General features: G+C 37.9%; 5 protein-coding genes, 1 long non-coding RNA gene and 1 pseudogene across 11 annotated transcripts; 4 read left to right on the top strand and 3 right to left on the bottom strand.

Annotated features, from left to right (window-relative positions):
* Positions 1-1,283: 1,283 nt before the first annotated feature.
* Positions 1,284-3,408, top strand: LOC124311241 (G2/mitotic-specific cyclin-B2-like). 2 transcript variants are annotated; one of them, XM_046775649.1, is made up of 8 exons: positions 1,284-1,497; positions 1,606-1,725; positions 1,832-2,068; positions 2,143-2,271; positions 2,342-2,494; positions 2,566-2,730; positions 2,797-3,015; positions 3,125-3,408. In XM_046775649.1, exons 2-8 carry the CDS (start codon positions 1,606-1,608, stop codon positions 3,242-3,244), a joined length of 1,143 nt encoding a protein of 380 aa, XP_046631605.1. In that variant the 5' UTR covers positions 1,284-1,497; the 3' UTR covers positions 3,245-3,408. The 2 variants fall into 2 exon arrangements, with proteins under 2 accessions (XP_046631605.1, XP_046631604.1); XM_046775648.1 differs by having other exon boundaries at positions 1,285-1,497; positions 1,814-2,068.
* A 231-nt stretch (positions 3,409-3,639) lies between these two features.
* On the bottom strand, positions 3,640-4,453 carry LOC124311498. Its single transcript, XM_046776025.1, has 3 exons — positions 4,385-4,453; positions 4,081-4,238; positions 3,640-4,010 (listed from the first exon to the last, which is right to left on the bottom strand). Exons 2-3 carry the CDS (start codon positions 4,225-4,227, stop codon positions 3,747-3,749), a joined length of 411 nt encoding a protein of 136 aa, XP_046631981.1. The 5' UTR covers positions 4,228-4,238; positions 4,385-4,453; the 3' UTR covers positions 3,640-3,746.
* Positions 4,454-5,981: 1,528 nt separating this feature from the next.
* On the top strand, positions 5,982-8,435 carry LOC124311212. Of its 3 annotated transcripts, none has more exons than XM_046775605.1 (7): positions 5,982-6,233; positions 6,308-6,454; positions 6,516-6,611; positions 7,166-7,249; positions 7,309-7,565; positions 7,641-7,791; positions 7,853-8,435. In XM_046775605.1, the coding sequence occupies exons 1-7, from the start codon at positions 6,144-6,146 to the stop codon at positions 8,261-8,263; spliced, it is 1,236 nt and encodes a 411-aa protein (XP_046631561.1). In that variant the 5' UTR covers positions 5,982-6,143; the 3' UTR covers positions 8,264-8,435. The 3 variants fall into 3 exon arrangements, with proteins under 3 accessions (XP_046631561.1, XP_046631562.1, XP_046631563.1); XM_046775606.1 differs by having other exon boundaries at positions 6,126-6,233; positions 6,291-6,454; XM_046775607.1 differs by lacking the exons at positions 5,982-6,233; positions 6,308-6,454 and having other exon boundaries at positions 7,020-7,249.
* Positions 8,436-8,529: 94 nt separating this feature from the next.
* Positions 8,530-10,101, top strand: LOC124311306 (deleted in malignant brain tumors 1 protein-like). Its single transcript, XM_046775744.1, has 6 exons — positions 8,530-8,811; positions 8,892-9,097; positions 9,164-9,319; positions 9,387-9,563; positions 9,639-9,813; positions 9,874-10,101. The coding sequence occupies exons 1-6, from the start codon at positions 8,700-8,702 to the stop codon at positions 9,984-9,986; spliced, it is 939 nt and encodes a 312-aa protein (XP_046631700.1). The 5' UTR covers positions 8,530-8,699; the 3' UTR covers positions 9,987-10,101.
* Positions 10,102-10,300: 199 nt separating this feature from the next.
* Positions 10,301-13,612, bottom strand: LOC124311546 (annotated as a pseudogene).
* LOC124311681 lies at positions 12,670-15,253 on the top strand. Of its 3 annotated transcripts, none has more exons than XR_006910122.1 (5): positions 12,670-12,732; positions 13,825-13,898; positions 13,965-14,691; positions 14,749-15,064; positions 15,163-15,253. It is a non-coding gene; the product is annotated as an uncharacterized LOC124311681 (long non-coding RNA). The 3 variants fall into 3 exon arrangements; XR_006910123.1 differs by lacking the exon at positions 12,670-12,732 and adding an exon at positions 12,793-12,877; XR_006910124.1 differs by lacking the exon at positions 12,670-12,732 and adding an exon at positions 13,020-13,189.
* Positions 13,725-16,872, bottom strand: LOC124311008 (protein white-like). The gene is made up of 9 exons (XM_046775240.1): positions 16,539-16,872; positions 16,157-16,343; positions 15,676-16,088; positions 15,518-15,598; positions 14,963-15,454; positions 14,763-14,894; positions 14,457-14,685; positions 13,986-14,368; positions 13,725-13,910 (listed from the first exon to the last, which is right to left on the bottom strand). Exons 1-9 carry the CDS (start codon positions 16,614-16,616, stop codon positions 13,812-13,814), a joined length of 2,094 nt encoding a protein of 697 aa, XP_046631196.1. The 5' UTR covers positions 16,617-16,872; the 3' UTR covers positions 13,725-13,811.
* Between the last annotated feature and the right edge of the window lie 33 nt (positions 16,873-16,905).

Below are 16,905 nucleotides of genomic sequence, written 5' to 3'. Positions count from 1 at the left end.
GAAAAAGTATACGGGTAATGTTTACCTGCGAAAGCGACTAGCACGCTTGAAAATTCTCCGGGAAATTCCCCGGGAAGAGTTGAAATAACGAACAAGAAAAGATGACCAACATGGTACAAGAGTCAAACTTATACGGCAGCGGACGATCGGTAGGTTGGTTTTTCTCTTTGCTTTCAAAAGCTTTCGCAATCCAGCCAAGCCATGCAGTTCAAGGATACAGACTGCCCGTTGTGCTGTTTTTATCCCGATCTCTAAAGTGTTACGCTGTTACCATTTTTTTCGTGACTACTTCAACAGTTTGGATTGATATTGCTGCGAAATAGTTGCTTAACACACTGCCCTTCACCTAGTAGGGAAAATACACAGTCGATGACGGTCGATGAAGAAAATAAAAACCCCAATCTGTTTTTTTTTTTTTTTTTTTTTTTTTTTTTTTTTTTGTGGGTTTCCAATAAAAAAACCCAAATTTTTCCAAAACAGGTTGTCAGTTGATGACAATGACAGCAACAAAAAAAACAATATCAGACGTGATTTTACGAGTCGATTGTATCGTTCTTAATGATCAACACTGCTACGATACGCAGGAAACAGTCAGTCAACACATTACTCTTGAAATTTCGCTCAAAACCTTGTTTTACTGCAGAGTAAAAACAATTGTTTCCCCATCAGTCAGGTTTAGACCACTAAAATCCTGCTTTCGTTTATCAAACAGATATGGCGAAATAAATGCGCTTTTTTCTTATAAAATTTGGGTTCCAAATTTTTTCGACAGCTGGCTTGTCAACGAGTTTGTACAATTTGACGCCCATATTTGAGATAATATTCTAAAATCTAAAGTCAATAAACTACTAAACTGAAAAATGTTTCGAATTTCAGCAAAGCTTTTCCTTTCCTTGGAAGTTGTGACGAGTTTCACTTGGTGAACGTGATCCATTTAACGTGACAAAACACAACAACAAATGGGAATAAGTCCACAAAACCTTTACAATTTCTTTTACGATATTTTACCTTTCGGGGTGGTCCAACAACAGTTCGTAAATTTCCCGCGAATTTTTAAATTTTATTCCCTTACGTCGTCGAGTGTCGGCAGGTGATGTGGAGCGGATGAAATGCGAAACAATCCTGAAATGGGTTTACGCAACTGCAAGGTTGACAAAATTGGATCAGGAAAGAAAACTCGGTTAGTGACAACAAAAGATGCCTCTGGTCATCTCCCCACCTTAACCCTGTGTTGAAGGGTAACAAATGAGAAAATTGCAGGTATAAAAGTTACGCCATGTGGCCGAAAGTGACAGTTCTAGTCGTTCCGTCAGACGCCAAGGGTACAATCTTAGGCCGCTCTAATAAAAAAAAAAAAAAGAAAACGAGAAAGTTGGAAACGATTGATGTACCAGAGTGTGCCTTCATGTTTTTTTTAATTGTTTAAACATTCATTTTAATTCGATTGTCGAGCTCGCTCTTCTTGAAAAGTAAGAAACAAACACAACATTTACAAAGGTAAAGTGACAGTTCTCTTTCCCATTTATTTATGATTTTCCACCTGATTTTGACATGTGATGACAATAACGTGTTTCGATTTTAATGGTTCGTTGTTTCTACGTGCAGATGTCTAATAATAGAGTGCCCCTGAAGGAAATTCCCGATACACTGAGGCGATCACATCGACTTAATGGCGGCTCAAAGCAGCTGAATACTTCCACCAGCTCCATGCCGCCGCAAACCAAGGTACGATAACGATTATTTGGCAGCTCGTTTTTCTCTCGCATCTGACAGTTAAAATTTCATACTTTGCTTACGTCACAATATTATTCTGGCTACACTAAATCAGAAGAATGTCAAAGTCATCAGCAGCAAAAAGCCTAGTCAACGTCGTCGTAACAAAGTGACAGCAGGTGCCAACTTTTCGAACGCAGTCAATTGCAAACGTCAAACGGTTGTTAGGCGGACAAAGTCAGATTGTGTCGTGATAGATATCGACGATGCACCGCCATCTACCTCAGTAACAGTCCCACCTCTAGTCGGTGTCAAGCCAGAAGATTTGTGGCTATGCCAGCCCTCAGTGGCTCACGTAATTTTGCTCTTCTATTATATACTCCCCCTAAATATTTTTCGAGTTGGCGATTGATTGTGGTTGAATTTTAGGACATGTATTTACACGCCAAGAGCTTCGAGAGTCGACATTGCTTCTCGCCAAATTATTTATCTACTGTTGGCTCTCGGGTTAGTAACGAGATGCGAGCCACATTGGTCAATTGGCTAGTTGAAATTCACGTGAGTTCACGATGTCATTTGAGTTATGAAAGAATCGCAGTTAACTAGAAAATTTAATCTGACGTAATAGGGTCACCTGAAGTTGGAGCCGGAGACATTGCACACAGCTGTCAGATTGTTGGACGCAACTTTGCAACATTTTAAAGTTGGCGTGAATCGTTTGCAATTGTGTGGTCTGGCAGTCTTCTGGTTGGCCACTAAACTGGAGTCTAGAGCACTTAGTGTAAGTTTATCTTTAACTTCAACTAAAATTTTAAGTGGGCTATATAATTTATGGACTCTTTTATTTTACAGGCTCAGGATTTGCTGTACCTGATGTGTTACAAAGGCGACGTTTTGATTCTCGTTCGCATGGAACAAACAGTATTGAAGTTGCTCAACTTTCAGCTGCAGGTGGCTGATCCCATATTCTTTCTTAACCGGCTGATGCTTTACGACGAGAACGGTCAAAGTGAAGAGGTCAGTCGACACGTACATCATATTTTCTCTTAGTCATTAATCATTTGTACAAATCTTTTCGCTTAGTTCTACAATACCTGCAATTATTGCATGGATTCCGTTCTGCACGATATAACTACAGTGGATATCCCGGCATCCGAGTTGGCAAGTGCTGCTCTTCTAGCGGGAAGAATGATTGATGGGTACTTGGAATGGCCTTACCCCATCGGGTACGCTACAGAGCACTGGCCATCACCCAAGAAGCTCGAACCCTTGGCACAGAAAATGATTCGTGCTATTCTTGAGGTATAATTATTTCATTTAGCTTTGTATGTGGTACATAACCTTGACTCACGTTTCTTTTTTTTTTTATTATTTATTGTTTGCTGATTGATTGATTTGAAAAAAATTGCAGGCCAGCGAAGGAAAGTCTACATATACTGGAGCTTACAAGAAGTACGCGAGCCGAAAGCGATTTTACGGTCTGAGTGAAAGCCAGAAATTCAGTTCTGTAAATTTAAGCAAATTGATTTAAGTGCGTCCAAGTTCTATTTGTTGATTAGCGTAATATCTAATAGTAGTAGTAATTGTATATTGATTCCATATCAAGAGAGTCTTTCGATTTTATTTATTCACTCTAGGCTGTTATTCATTTTTCTTCAAATTACCACAATACACGTTTTATCATCTCACAGCAAAGAGTTGTTTACAAGTTGTATTTATTTTTGTTTTTGCTTTCTCGCTGTTATCTTGTTTACCGTTTTTTATTCAGTCACGCCACTGATCAAATCTATAGATACGTATGTAGGCCTAGTCTTTTATATTTTTCGTAATCTTTCAAATCTACTGAATAAATTTGTGTTTTAAAATAACGCTGAATGATTATGCTTTTCAACAATTTTTAAAATCCATAGAGTCCCACAGTCAAAGTAACTTTTAATTGTAACTGTATTATAATATCTGTGTAATAGGATGACAAAGCCATTGAATAGGGGTTCTTTTGAATTGTTATAATGGCAATAGGAAACGTGTTTAGTTTACTGAATAACGTAAAAGTTATCCCCGTCATTCTGGTAACTGGTGCTGTCAAATCGAAGAGTGCGCTGGTGAACAGGTTGGCCAACCCATTGATCCCAGACATCAATCCCAGTCGAGGACTGGCCAACGTAAATGGCAGTGTGTCCACTGTCGTACTTGCCGTTAGTAAAAGTGGCAATGCCCGTGCCGAATGCCAAGCTGGCTCCTCTGACTTTTTGCCCTTGTACCCAGGAACTAGTTGTTCGTGTATCATCTGAGCAAACCTGGATTCAAAAAAATTGTAATAATGAATCCGCTGTCGTAGGAATAAATGTAGAAAATAAAATGGAAAACCTTGTAGAAGGAAACGCATTCACCACAGTATGTACCCCATGGATCACACAGAGATTGACCAGAGTATGCTTGCGGATTGGGGCAAATAGCTCCAAAGCTACTCTTAAGTGTAGCGGCCAAGAAAAGTAGCATTAACAACTTCGCCATGTCGATAAACTTGATTGAAAAAAAAAAAAAAAATAAATAAATAAAAAGGTTCAAGCAGAGTAACCCACAAATGAAATTCTGTCATAGGTTAGATTTATTAGTAAAATCAAATAAATAATTGAAAAACAACAGTGAATAAATAACTCAAAAACCTTACATTCGAAGAAGCTCACTCTTAGGTAGATTGTGAATGTCAAATTTCGATTGCGGTCGTCTGTCTGTTTTCAGTTCGAAGGGCTTCAATTTATAGGACAGGGAAAAATAACTGCACGACTTTAGTAACATGGCGTCATGTGACATGGCGTTTGTTTTTGTATAAGATAAATCATTTTGAATTTTTTGATCCAGCTTCTTAATCTGTATTTATCAACTGAAGGGCTTGTTTACTCTGCAAACGTGACTTACATTCACGTTAAAGGAGAAGTTTTCTGTTTTTTACGTGCATCAAAAATTTAAAATTGTATGTACAATGAACTGAGAACGCAAATATTTTGAAGCTTTATTTGTTCTCGAACAAATAAAAGAGGCCAAAAGATATAGGTGCATTCTGCATTTTGTCTTATCGCATCTCTACTTCGTCTATTTACCCTTTATAAGACTTTGGAACGATGGCGATACCTGTATTAACAGTAATAGGCCTATACCGCTCTAATGCGCATTTAATGCTACCGTCAGAAACAGAAAATTACTACCGATCAGCTGACGGAGGATTCCTTTTACTTTTACATAATATTTTCTAATAACAGCAATCTTATCTTATAACAGACTTAATGACTCATTCCTGTAAATATTCTTATATTTTTTATTAATGAACAATGTGCACGCAATTTAAAGCACTGGATGTATGTAAGGAATTTGGCGATTCGGCTGTAATACATTCTACAATTAGTAGTTTTCTTTAATGAGTTTTACCAGTGGTGCAACGGATAGACGTTTTTTTATATTCTAGATTGTAATCTAGTGAAAAATGTCGTGGTACCGACTGGCTTTGATTCAAATACTTTTTCTTTACTTTTCCAATGGACAATTTATTTGGGTGTAAAGAAAAAGAGGGATGATCGACCAGCCGTGCCTAATCTGAAGAAGAAGATAAAACCATTTAAATGATAATCAGATCTAGAACCAAGGATGATGAAACGCTTTATATATTGCTGTTCGTAATCGACTTGGGCATACGTTTAACCAAAGGTCCAATAAATATTTTAACGGATCACATCTGTATAGTTACTGTTCATTTGACATCATAAAATTGCATTGCAGCTGATAGAGGCAAGACAACGATCCAATTAATATTTTGTTTTATTATGTCAATATTTTAATTTCCCAAAAACTTTTCAAAATTTGTTAAGAATTTGAATTTCACATTCTCTTATATCTTATTACAGCGTCCAAAAACTATATGCAGACCCATTAACTTTCACATCATATTTTCTTATAGTAGCAATCTTATCTTATAACAGACTTAATAACTCATTCCTATATGTGTTCAATATGTTTTAATAATGAACAATATGCAAGCAATTTAGAGCACTATGTAAGAAACTTTGCGATTTGGTAAAAAAATATTATTGGAGGAAGAAGATAAAAGATCAAACTACAGGATGTAATAAAAGGCCACTGGGTCTCGATCCGCCAATATATAGTTTTCTTGTTTTAGCATTTGACAGCATACACGTTTTATCACTTCACAACAAAGAGTTTATTCACAACTTGAATTCTTTCGTTTTCCCGCTATTTTTGTATCCCCTAGCGGCAGGATTACAGGATGCAGTAAAACATGGCTGCTCTGTGTTTGTGCTCTCTTGGTCTCTTGCTGTCGTAAATAAAAATAATTCTCAGCCTCACAGCAAATTTGTTAATAATCCATGATAGTCCTGTCGATAGAGAACCAAAGTTATCTTGAATTTTAGAAAAATATGAGTGATGCAGCTGGTATGAACGAAAATGATTTATTTGAAGGCGGCGAATCAAAATCGTCTTCACAAGAAAGTGGATTATGTAGTACTGTATGTGTGTTCTATCTTCTTTCTATGTTTGTCATTAACAAACTTGAATTCTATTAGTATTTTCTGTTATCTAGATGATGGCCATTGATGAAAGCATGGGAAGTCTAGAAGAGCTTTCGGATAACCTTCATCAACATCTTAGCACTCATATTGACCATGCATCTGTGTTGCAATATGAACTAGATATGCTTCGTTCTCAATTATCTGAGAAGAACAGACTTGTAAGAATATTCTTTCACAAAGTTTTGCTAAACTAATTTACTAAAATCTTTCTTCTTATAGATATCAACACAACAAGTTACTATCAAACAGCTTCAAGATGCTCTTAACACAACACAAAAAGAACTAACAGATTTAAGAAAAGCAGCAGAAATGGAGGTATGTTGCATGACCTAATCCTTAATGCATGACTACTGTTGGGGAATGGAAAACATGATGTGATAGAATTTCTTGTAAAGGCAAACATTTTCAGATTAACTACCCATCCATTACCTATTGGGATTTAAAGATAACCTTTCTAAAAATTGTAACTACATTAAGTGTTCTTTTATTAATTTGCTTGCTAGCATGAATAAGCCTGATGTTTCCCATAAAAAAGAATTTCTAGAAATAATGGATTTGAGAATGGTTGTGTTGATTTATTGTTTTAAAAGAATACTATGTGATATTTTGAGTTGTGGGACCAGCTGTTCCCTAACATATGATTGGTATAAATGGAAGCTAACTCATAATATGTTATTCCCTGCATCAATGTTTTATTAACTAACCCTTTGATTGAAATGTTAGTGCTGTTTGATGTGGCTTTTAAGGCCTAGCTAGCTGTTGGATGGAGCATGCAAAACAGATGTGTGCTTGTTCCCCTGAGGTACTACTATGAAAACCAAAAATACAAAAGCAGTATGGTAAAGCTACATGGCTGCTTTTACTCCCAGATAACCTGCAAGAATGAAACAATTGACATACTGCAAACGGATTTAATTGATTGCCAACAACAGTACGCCAATTGCCTTCAACAGGTAGCTTTTTTATTTGTTAAAATTTATGTATTTGATTTGAGTTTTCTTTTTTTGTGAAGTTAATGAATCAAAATCGCGTTCTTTCGGAGATTCGAGACGACGACGCCGTGCTTGTTGAGAAGGTTGCCCAATTAGAAAAGAAGTTACGCAAAACTGGTCAGACAGTCTCCACTCAGACCGAAAGTCCTCAACGATGCTCTGAAAATAATAGCCGACAAACCTCTGTCCCTCTAAAAATCTCCCCAGCCCCTCCATTTAATTCTCCACCATCATATTACCATCGGGACCGCGTTACGAACATTCAGTCTTCGGCAGGGTATGCTCTTTAAATTTTTCTTCTTTTTAATTGAATTGAATTCAATTATTATTGTTTCTATTTGTCTGTGGTTAGATCATTTCACGGAGAAACGGGAGATAGACGCGATGAAAGCTGCTCTCCACAACTTACTCGCGATATTCATGGTCAACTTAAATCATCTCCTACCCAGCAAAGACGATTGAACGAATCGAGATCTGATACTCAGCAGTTCCCATGGTCGCAGGTACTTTGCACCAAAATTGCTTTTCTGTTTTCAGTCTCCAAAACGTTTTTTTATGATACAGTTTCAGGACCTCCTATCTGAAGTTCGGCAAATACAGAAGCTGTTGCAATCAACGGACGAACGAAGAACTAGTCGTGACACGCCCGTGACCAACATTTGCACAGATGAGCTGACAGGCTTCTGGAACACCATCACCGAAGAGCGGCAGCAGAGACTTCAGCTGGATCATTTTGTTCGAAAAATGGAGTTAGATGTCCTAGAAGTAAAAACTCAAGTTCAAAGCTGTAAGGCTCGTCTTCCAAACGAGCAACCCCCACCGGTTTCCCCTTCCATGCGCTGGAACTGTTGCCCCTTAAAATGTTGCGGCTCATCCTGTCATCAAGCTGTTAAGCATTGCTGTTCTTGTGCAGAAGATTTTCCAATTCCTCATCCTAAACTGCGAACCTCAACGTCCTTATTTACTCTGGTGTAATCAGCCAAAATTCTATACTATTTTATTTCCTGACCTGACCCTGTGCCAAAATTTTATCCAGTTCAAATTTCCCTGGTTCAATTAATAGTTTGCTTTAGACGACTTTTGATAACATCGTGCTTCGCTTTTAAGACATCGATGAATGCCGATACACAGTTACGTTGGTGTTAAATTCTGAATGTTCTGTCAAAAGAGGTGTCGACGAAAAATTTCTTATTTCCTTGATGGAAAGCTATTCATCTAAAGCATTAAGAGAAGTTGTCTGTTTGAGTCACCTAAGAAACAGAGAAGTTAATTTTTTTTTTTTTTCAGCAGCCTATCAGGTATTATTTTTCTTATCTAAACATAACACTTATCTCAAATCCAAACCATGGAGTGACCATTGTGACGATCAGTGAAATCTAAATCATCCACTAACGGTACTCAAAAATTGCACATGGCCGCTCTTAAGGCCGTGATCATCGCTCTCTCATTGCTAGTGGTGGCGATTATTTATTCGGATATAGTTGAGGATGAAAATGAAGAAGAAACTTACCTCCAGGAATCGGGTAAGTTTATGAGATCAATTGTAATTACAGTTTTGGTAAGTACAACTTAATTTGCTCTGTTTAAATTGCCAAATCGCAAGCGACGAGCCCGTCGACTGGTACTGGATTGGAAAATTTAATGTTGGGTCAGCTGTTAACTGGAGATTCGGGTTCGTTTGAATCACCCAACTTCCCCACAACTGACCATAAACTGGATTACGTATGGCTCATTCAAGTTGATAAAACAAAAAACATCCGGCTTGTTTTGGTTGAATTCGACACTGAAATGGGTTCCGACTATTTTCTTGTGAGTAAATAATTAATCATTTTACAGTGCTTCAACCGTTTATTTTATAATTTAAAACTGATACAGGTTCACGACGGACCTAGTACCGAACACCCAGTTATTTTAGTGCACAGTGGAAATTCCATACCACCCCCCATCAGATCCACTGGTCATGAATTGCTTATCCGTTTCGTCACAAACAGCAAAGTCACCAGTCGAGGGTTCCAGGCTAATTATTTCTCTGTATAACTGCAACTCTTTTTTCAGCTTTAATTTGCAGAATTTATAATTTTCGTTAATGATTTTACAGGTTCCGCTTTGTTTCAATTCCGTTTATTCTTCGTCGGGCCTCATCACGTCTTCCAACTACCCGTCTAACTATGATTGTAATATGCGCTGTGATTGGCTCATCAGTGTAGGACAGTCGGAGAAAATTTTAATGGAATTTTTAGACGTTAATACCGAGGAAGATTATGACGTTATACAGGTATAGGTAGACAGTTTATCGCAGTTTGTTTCAGACACTAGTATCGCACGTCGTTTAAATGAATTGTTTTGCTAGATTTACGATGGTGATAGCGATCTTGCTCCATTTCTAAACCGAATTAGTGGAGATCACAGAGATGAAGTTATTTTAACAACATCTACATCTAATGTCGCCTTGATTCGCTTTATCACTGATAAAAGTGTTTCTAAAACGGGTTTTGCGATGAAATTTACAGCTGGAAATCCTGCGGGTAAGTGTTGCTATCAAATTTATATTAAACATAAATTAATTTGTGGCAACTTGCTGACAGATTTGGTCCAGTATTTCATGAAGGAATATTCAAATTCAGATTTGACCAAAAATTTATACGATGTCACTGAAAACATTGTGCAAATGTTAGCGAATGTCACTTCTACAGAATAACTTTATTCATAGTAATAACCTAATTCGTCAATGTTCGTCATCGCTTCCCTTGAATTTAATGAAATCCATATCGTTACACTGATGACCCACGCTAATGTAAATAAAAAAATCTCCAAGAAAATGGAGTATTTAGGTTGCAATTGGTGTTAGCCTGTTAGATAACCTGTTTTTACGTAACCTTTTTCGTTCACTGATTTTTCATTCTTCGCAATAACAATAGGAAATATTTATAGGAAATTCAAGACTGCGGTTTATTGAATATTTACTAATTAGGTACAGACTAACACCATATACACTTAAAATCACTGGACATGTAAGTTACATTTCACTTTGATTTATCATCAAAGTAATTATGGCAATCCTAACATTTACTTTTTCCGATAGGTTTTTCCAAGTAGTGCAAGTAGTGCACAAATACGGAATAGAATAATGAGGCCTCCTAGGCAGGCTATATCACGGTAAAAATACCCCTGAAAAAAAGTGAAATTATTTTTATAAAGAAGTTTGAAAGATTTTAGAAAAGGTGCATAAATACTGGATTGAAGTTGTAATTTTCAAGAATGTCGTTTCCGCTACAAGCGACGTTTTTTTCATAAGCTGCGTAAATACCGGTAAGAACTTCTATAAAATTTGCAATGGGTCCATCCGCGTTTTCAGGAAGAAAATCAGTGAATTTAGTGATATTGTAGCCGACATATTGACAATCTGTGTTGTTGAACTCGACGCCGTACCACTGGTTAATGGATAGGGCTTCATTGCCGTACATAAACCAGGACAGGTAGCTTATCCAGTTTAGGTAATTAGGAACTGAACCGTTTTGCAGGAAAAAACCACCAAAGAGCAGTACAGGAATAACCATGGGTGCTGAAATAGCAAGAGCAACTTGAGGCGTCGAAGCGATACACGAAACAAAATACCCTATATTAAAAAAATAATTAATTAATCCATGCTTTTTTTTAAATTCCATAACTCACCGAAAGAGGTGGCGACGTTTGTCACCAGGATAATGATCCCTGCCCCGATAAAAAATCTTTCTACTGCCGGATTTAAGCCAATGATGTAATATGGAATTGCAAAGCCGATGAACGGGAAAACGATGTAAACCGCCAATTCAGCAAATGTTTTGGACAAAAAGTAGACGTCCGTCCGGTACATGCCATTAAAGTGCTCACGCAAGAATATGGGCAATTCGAATGAAAAAGTCTGCGTGTAAGTAAATCCATTTTGTTTATGTGCAGTCATATTTAGCTTAATTGATAGAATTATTTAAAACTTACCTGAATAACTGTGAAGACATTTTCAAAAGTAGCGTTAGTCAGCAGCACAAATAGAACACCTTGAATATTAAAAGAACTGCTGGCATCCAGAGTTTGTCCTTGATAGATGACGGCAATCAAAAGAGCGATGAACTGTTAACAAAACCGGACGTTTGTTTCACATTAGTCAAGCAAAGTTTTTTTTCTACCAATTTACCGTAGAAGAAGCTCCTTTGATCATTAGAATATCTGGATCACGAATGATTGACACGAAAGAACGCCATAGGACGGCTGAGAATTGTTGGAAAAAATTAGCCTTGTAAGGTGATTTTTTAATTTTTTCCGAATCCTGGGCTTTATCTCTCCTGTTTGTTTCGTGGTGTTCTCTGTGAACGACTGCTTTAACGTGTTTCGCTGTCATAGAAGATTCGTAAGCATCGCATACGTATTTAATTTTTTGACGGGACTCGGTTTCTCTGCCCGGCACAGTAGCCAAGCTAAAAATGTAAAAATCCGCTGGATTATAATTGGATGGACACGGCATCCCTTGCGTAGAAAAGAATCGTAGGCAATCGTCAATAGGCCCTAGAAAAGCTGTCTTCCCCTCAGCCATTAACAAGATACGATCAAACATGGCAAAGACTTCAGAAGATGGTTGATGGATCGTGCAAATCACAGTTTTTCCGGCGGATGCTAAGCTCTTCAAGGCCAAGGGGTCCGCAACTCAAATTTACTTTTTATTTTTTTTACTTTTTCCTTTCTTTATTTTTCCTTTTTTACTTTAGAGATAGGCTTTTCTTCAAGCGAAAATAAAAGGGTAGGGAGGGGATGGGGAGGAGGGGGGGTTTGTTCGCGCGCGCCCTTCTTTTAGCACGTAAAGTAAATTTCCTTTTTTTTTCCTTTTTTCACTTTTTTTTCCTTTTTTACCTTTTTTATTGTAGTAAATTTGAGTTGCGGACCCCTTGTTCAAGGCCTTTTATATCAATTGACAAATTTGGTTAACAATTGTTTGAATACATTTAATTTAAAATGAAATACCTGTACGATATTCTGAGCCATAAACGAGTCTAAACCTGAGGTGGGCTCATCGCAGAACATCAACGATGGATTGGTAAGTACCTGTTGAGATAGAAGAAGAAAATTATCAATCAATGAACATATATTCTTATTGTGCTTTTTTAGGTTAACGTACCTCACAGGCGAACGCTAGACGTTTCTTTTCTCCGCCCGAGATACCTTTAATTCCCTTTTCAGGATTTCCAATGAGTGTGTCACGACATTTGGTTAGTCCTAATTCTACAATAACTTCTTCAACTCTTTGCATTCTTTCTTTGTAGGTAAAATGTTTATCCATTCGCAATAGAGCCTGAAAACGAAGGACCTCTCCCACTTTTAAGGTACCGATGAAGAGATCATCTTGCTGAACGTATCCTGAAATTCGCGCTAACTTATCCGTGTTGACTGGTGCGCCGTTCAGGTACCTTGTCCCGGTGATCTTTAGTTTACCAGTGTTGCGGAACGTCAGACAATTAAGCAGTGTCGTCTTTCCTGCCCCGCTTGCCCCCATGATGGCCAGGAACTCTCCCGGCTGTACTGCCCCCGTAACTTAAAATTAGGAGGAATTTTGGTAATTATGTAAGGTCTAATCTAAACCACGTTTCACTGATAATTTTCTACCATGATCGAGGATGCGTTTTCGCGTGGTCGTTTTCTTTCGACAACTACCTTCGGCAACATTAACTTCTGCTTCAATGTTTTCCCAAGTGTAGGTCACTGGTTGACTTGTCAAATATCCCCTCGGATCCTGTGGTGTAAGTTCTACGGTTGCTTGTTGACTATTTTCTCCAAAACTTTTCCTGCTGTCCTATTTGAGAGTCAAGCAATATTTTACCCACTACGATAATATAATAGTCGACAAGACTATGATATGTCTAAGGCCTCTAAAAGGTAGCGTTAAAGAAGTGAAAGTTCAAAATGTACATGTTAAAATGACTAGATAAGCTGTAAAATATCAAATAGAAAAAAAAAACCTTGAAAGAAGCCTGACATTACTTACCATTCCATGATCGTAGGCCAAGTTAACATGAGGAATTTTGAATTCCTTTTCGTCGGTTGTCACACTATAATTCTTAGGCATTTTTCGTGACAGAAAACTACTATTTTTGAAGGCTGTTTGGTAAAATCTTTTGTACGGGATGCCCAGTACACTCGATCGATTGTCGATGCGACTAGAATAACGTTGTCTAAGCGTGCAACACTCGTCTGTTATCGTGGCGACCACCAATCAGTATAGATCTTTACTCAGTCGCATGATGATAAAAACTTAACATAAGCTGGCCTAAATTAGAACTGATAATAAATTAATAATACATATGTATTTTAAAATCTAAATTAATTCGAATTTGCATGTTTCCATTTTGGGCTAGTTAAAGTTAAGTTTTAATGATTTGGTTCAATAGGGAACACATTTTTTTAAAGTTAATAAAGCTGAAAATGTAATTAATATTTTACTGATACAATATCGTGAAGCAATTCAACAGTTTTGTTATTGTGGCAATTATACAATCTATTATTTTCTGTAGGTTTTTCCGAGTAGTGAAAGAAATGCACACATGCGGAATAGGATAATGAGGCCTCCTAGGCAGGCTATATCACGGTAAAAATACTCCTATAATGTAAAAATGGATTAAAATATTTTTATCAAGAAATTTTTTTTTAAAAGGTTGAAATCGTGCGTAATTACTGGTTTGAAGTTGTAAATTGCCAGAATATCTTCTCCGCTACAAGCGACGTTTTTCTCGTAAGCTGCGTAAAGACCGGTAATGATATCAACAAGTTGTACAATGGGCCCACTCGCGTCCTCAGGAAGAAGGTCAGCGATTGCAGAGACGTTATAGCCAACGTATTGACAATCTGTGTTGTTGAACTCGACGCCGTACCACTGGTTAATGGATAGGGCTTCATTGCCGTACATAAACCAGGACAGGTAACGCAACCAGTCCAGGTAAACAGGAACCGAACCATTTTGCAGGAAAAAACCACCGAAGAGCAGTACAGGAATAATCATGGGTGCTGAAATAGCAAGAGCAACTTGGGGCGTCGACGCAACACACGAAACGAAATAACCTGAAATCAAAATATGTTCCAAGAATTGACAATGTGATCTAAGAACGTGTTCCCTTTTCATGAAGAATAATAAGTCTGGATAACTCACCGAAAGAGGTGGCGACGTTTGTCACAAGAATGACGATACCAGCCCCGATAAAGAATCTTTCCACTGCCGGATTCAAGCCAATGATGTAATATGGAATTGCGAAGGCGATGAACGGGAAGAGGATGTAAACTCCCAACTCAGCAATAGTTTTGGACAAAAAGTAGACGTCCGTCCGGTACATGCCGTTGAAGTGCTCCCGTAAGAATATCGGCAATTCGAATGAAAAAGTCTGCAAGTAAGTAAAAACCCATTTAGTTCATGCGCAAAAATATTTGACTGATTTGATGAGAAGGTTTCAAACTTTACATTTATAACTGCGAAGACATTTTCGAAAGTGGCGTTGGTTAGGAACAGAAACAGAACGCCCTGAATATTTAAGGAGCTGCTGGCATCCATAGTTTGTCCTTGATAGATGAGGGCAATCAAAAGAGCGATGAACTGTCAGGTGTCAACCAATTAACTGTTAGTTCCATGTGTCAAACAATTAATGCTCTTTATCGACTTACGACAGAAGAAGATGCCTTCACTAACAAAATCTGAGGATCACGGACGACCGAGAGGAAGGAGCGCCAAAGTACGGCGGAGAACTGCTGGAAGAAATTGGCCTTGTAAGGTGATTTTTTCATTGTTGCTGAACCCTGTGCCTGATCTTTCCGGTTGATCTCTTGATGTTCTCTTTGAACGACTTCTTTAACGTGTTTCGCAGATATAGAAGATTCGTAAGCATCGCATACGTATTTAATTTTTTGGCGGGACTCGGTCTCCTTGCCCGGCACAGTAGCCAAGCTAAATATGTAAAAGTCAGCTGGATTATAATTGGCCGGGCATGGCATTCCTTGAGTAGAAAAGAAATGAAGACAATCATCAATTGGCCCTAGGAAAGCTGTCCTTCCTTCAGCCATCAACAAGATACGATCAAACATGGCAAAGACTTCGGAAGACGGCTGATGGATCGTGCAAATAACAGTTTTTCCTGCTGATGCTAAATTTTTCAATGCCTTCAAACATCACGTGACAATAGTTAAGATTTATTTGTTTGACATTAATTTAAAACGAAATACCTGTACGATGTTCTGAGCCATAAAAGAGTCCAAACCTGAGGTGGGCTCATCGCAGAACATCAACGATGGATTGGTAAGTACCTGTTTAGACATCAATAGAAATGAAAATTAATCTTAATGAATTCAAATTATTATTGTGCCTTTTAAAGTTAACTAACCTCACAGGCGAATGCTAGACGTTTCCTTTCTCCGCCCGAGATGCCTTTAATTCCCTTTTCAGGATTTCCAATGAGTGTGTTACGACATTTGGTTAATCCTAATTCTAGAATAACTTCTTCAACTCTTTGCATTCTTTCCTCGTAGGTAAAATGTTTATCCATTCGTAAGAGAGCCTGAAAACGAAGGACCTCTCCCACTTTTAAGGTGCCAATGAAAAGATCTTCTTGCTGAACGTATCCTGAAATTCGCGCTAACTTATCCGTGTTAACTGGTGCGCCGTTCAGGTACCTCGTCCCGGTGATCTTTAGCTTTCCCGTGTTGCGGAACGTCAGACAATTAAGTAGTGTCGTTTTTCCTGCCCCGCTTGCCCCCATGATGGCCAGGAACTCTCCCGGCTGTACAGCTCCCGTAACTTTAAGAGAAGAAGAATGGGGTTATGTAACGTCTAATCCAAACCATTTTTCATTGATAACTTTCTACCATGATCGAGGATGCGTTTTCGCGTGGTCGTCTTCTTTCGACAACTTCCTTCTACAACATCGACTTCTGCTTCAATGTTTTCCCAAGTGTAGGTCACTGGTTGATTGGTCAAGTTTCCCTTCGGGTTATGTGATGCAAGTTCTACGGTGGTTTGTAGACTATTTCCCCCTAAACCTTGCTTCTCGTCCTATTTGAAACCAAAAAAGATTAACCAAACAATGATAATATATTGATGGACAAGACTAGGATATGCCCAAGGCCGCGAAAAGGAGTTAGTATGTGTAAGGGGCTGGGTGGTTAAAACTTACGTAAGTTAAAATTAGTAGATAAGCTGTAGTAAAGCATCAAGCAGAAATATCCGTTAAAAAAATGCGCTACGTACCATTTCGTGATTGTAGGCCAAGTTAATGTGAGGAATTTTGAATTCCTTTTCGTCGGATGTCACGTAATTCTTAGGCATTTTTCGTTCCTTCAATTTATTAAAAATGTTTGTTACAGAGAGTTTAGATTCAAAAAGACGCTCCTTTGTCGGAGTCCGAGAAGACCAGACACTCGATTGAACTAGTCACGTTGAGTAACATGCATATAAAAAGCATCACGTTGACCAACATGCCCAACTCCCTTATCTTGCCATCCGCCAATCAGTATACTAATTTGTGATAAAAAAACTTACATAAGCTTGACTAAATTCTAATTTTAAAAAATATATGTTTTATGAATCCAAATTTATTTAATATAATATGTTTGTC

Source organism: Daphnia pulicaria, chromosome 8, assembly GCF_021234035.1.
Source record: "Daphnia pulicaria isolate SC F1-1A chromosome 8, SC_F0-13Bv2, whole genome shotgun sequence".
Classification (NCBI taxonomy): Eukaryota; Metazoa; Arthropoda; class Branchiopoda; order Diplostraca; family Daphniidae; genus Daphnia; species Daphnia pulicaria.
This window is presented reverse-complemented; position numbering and strand designations above follow the sequence as displayed.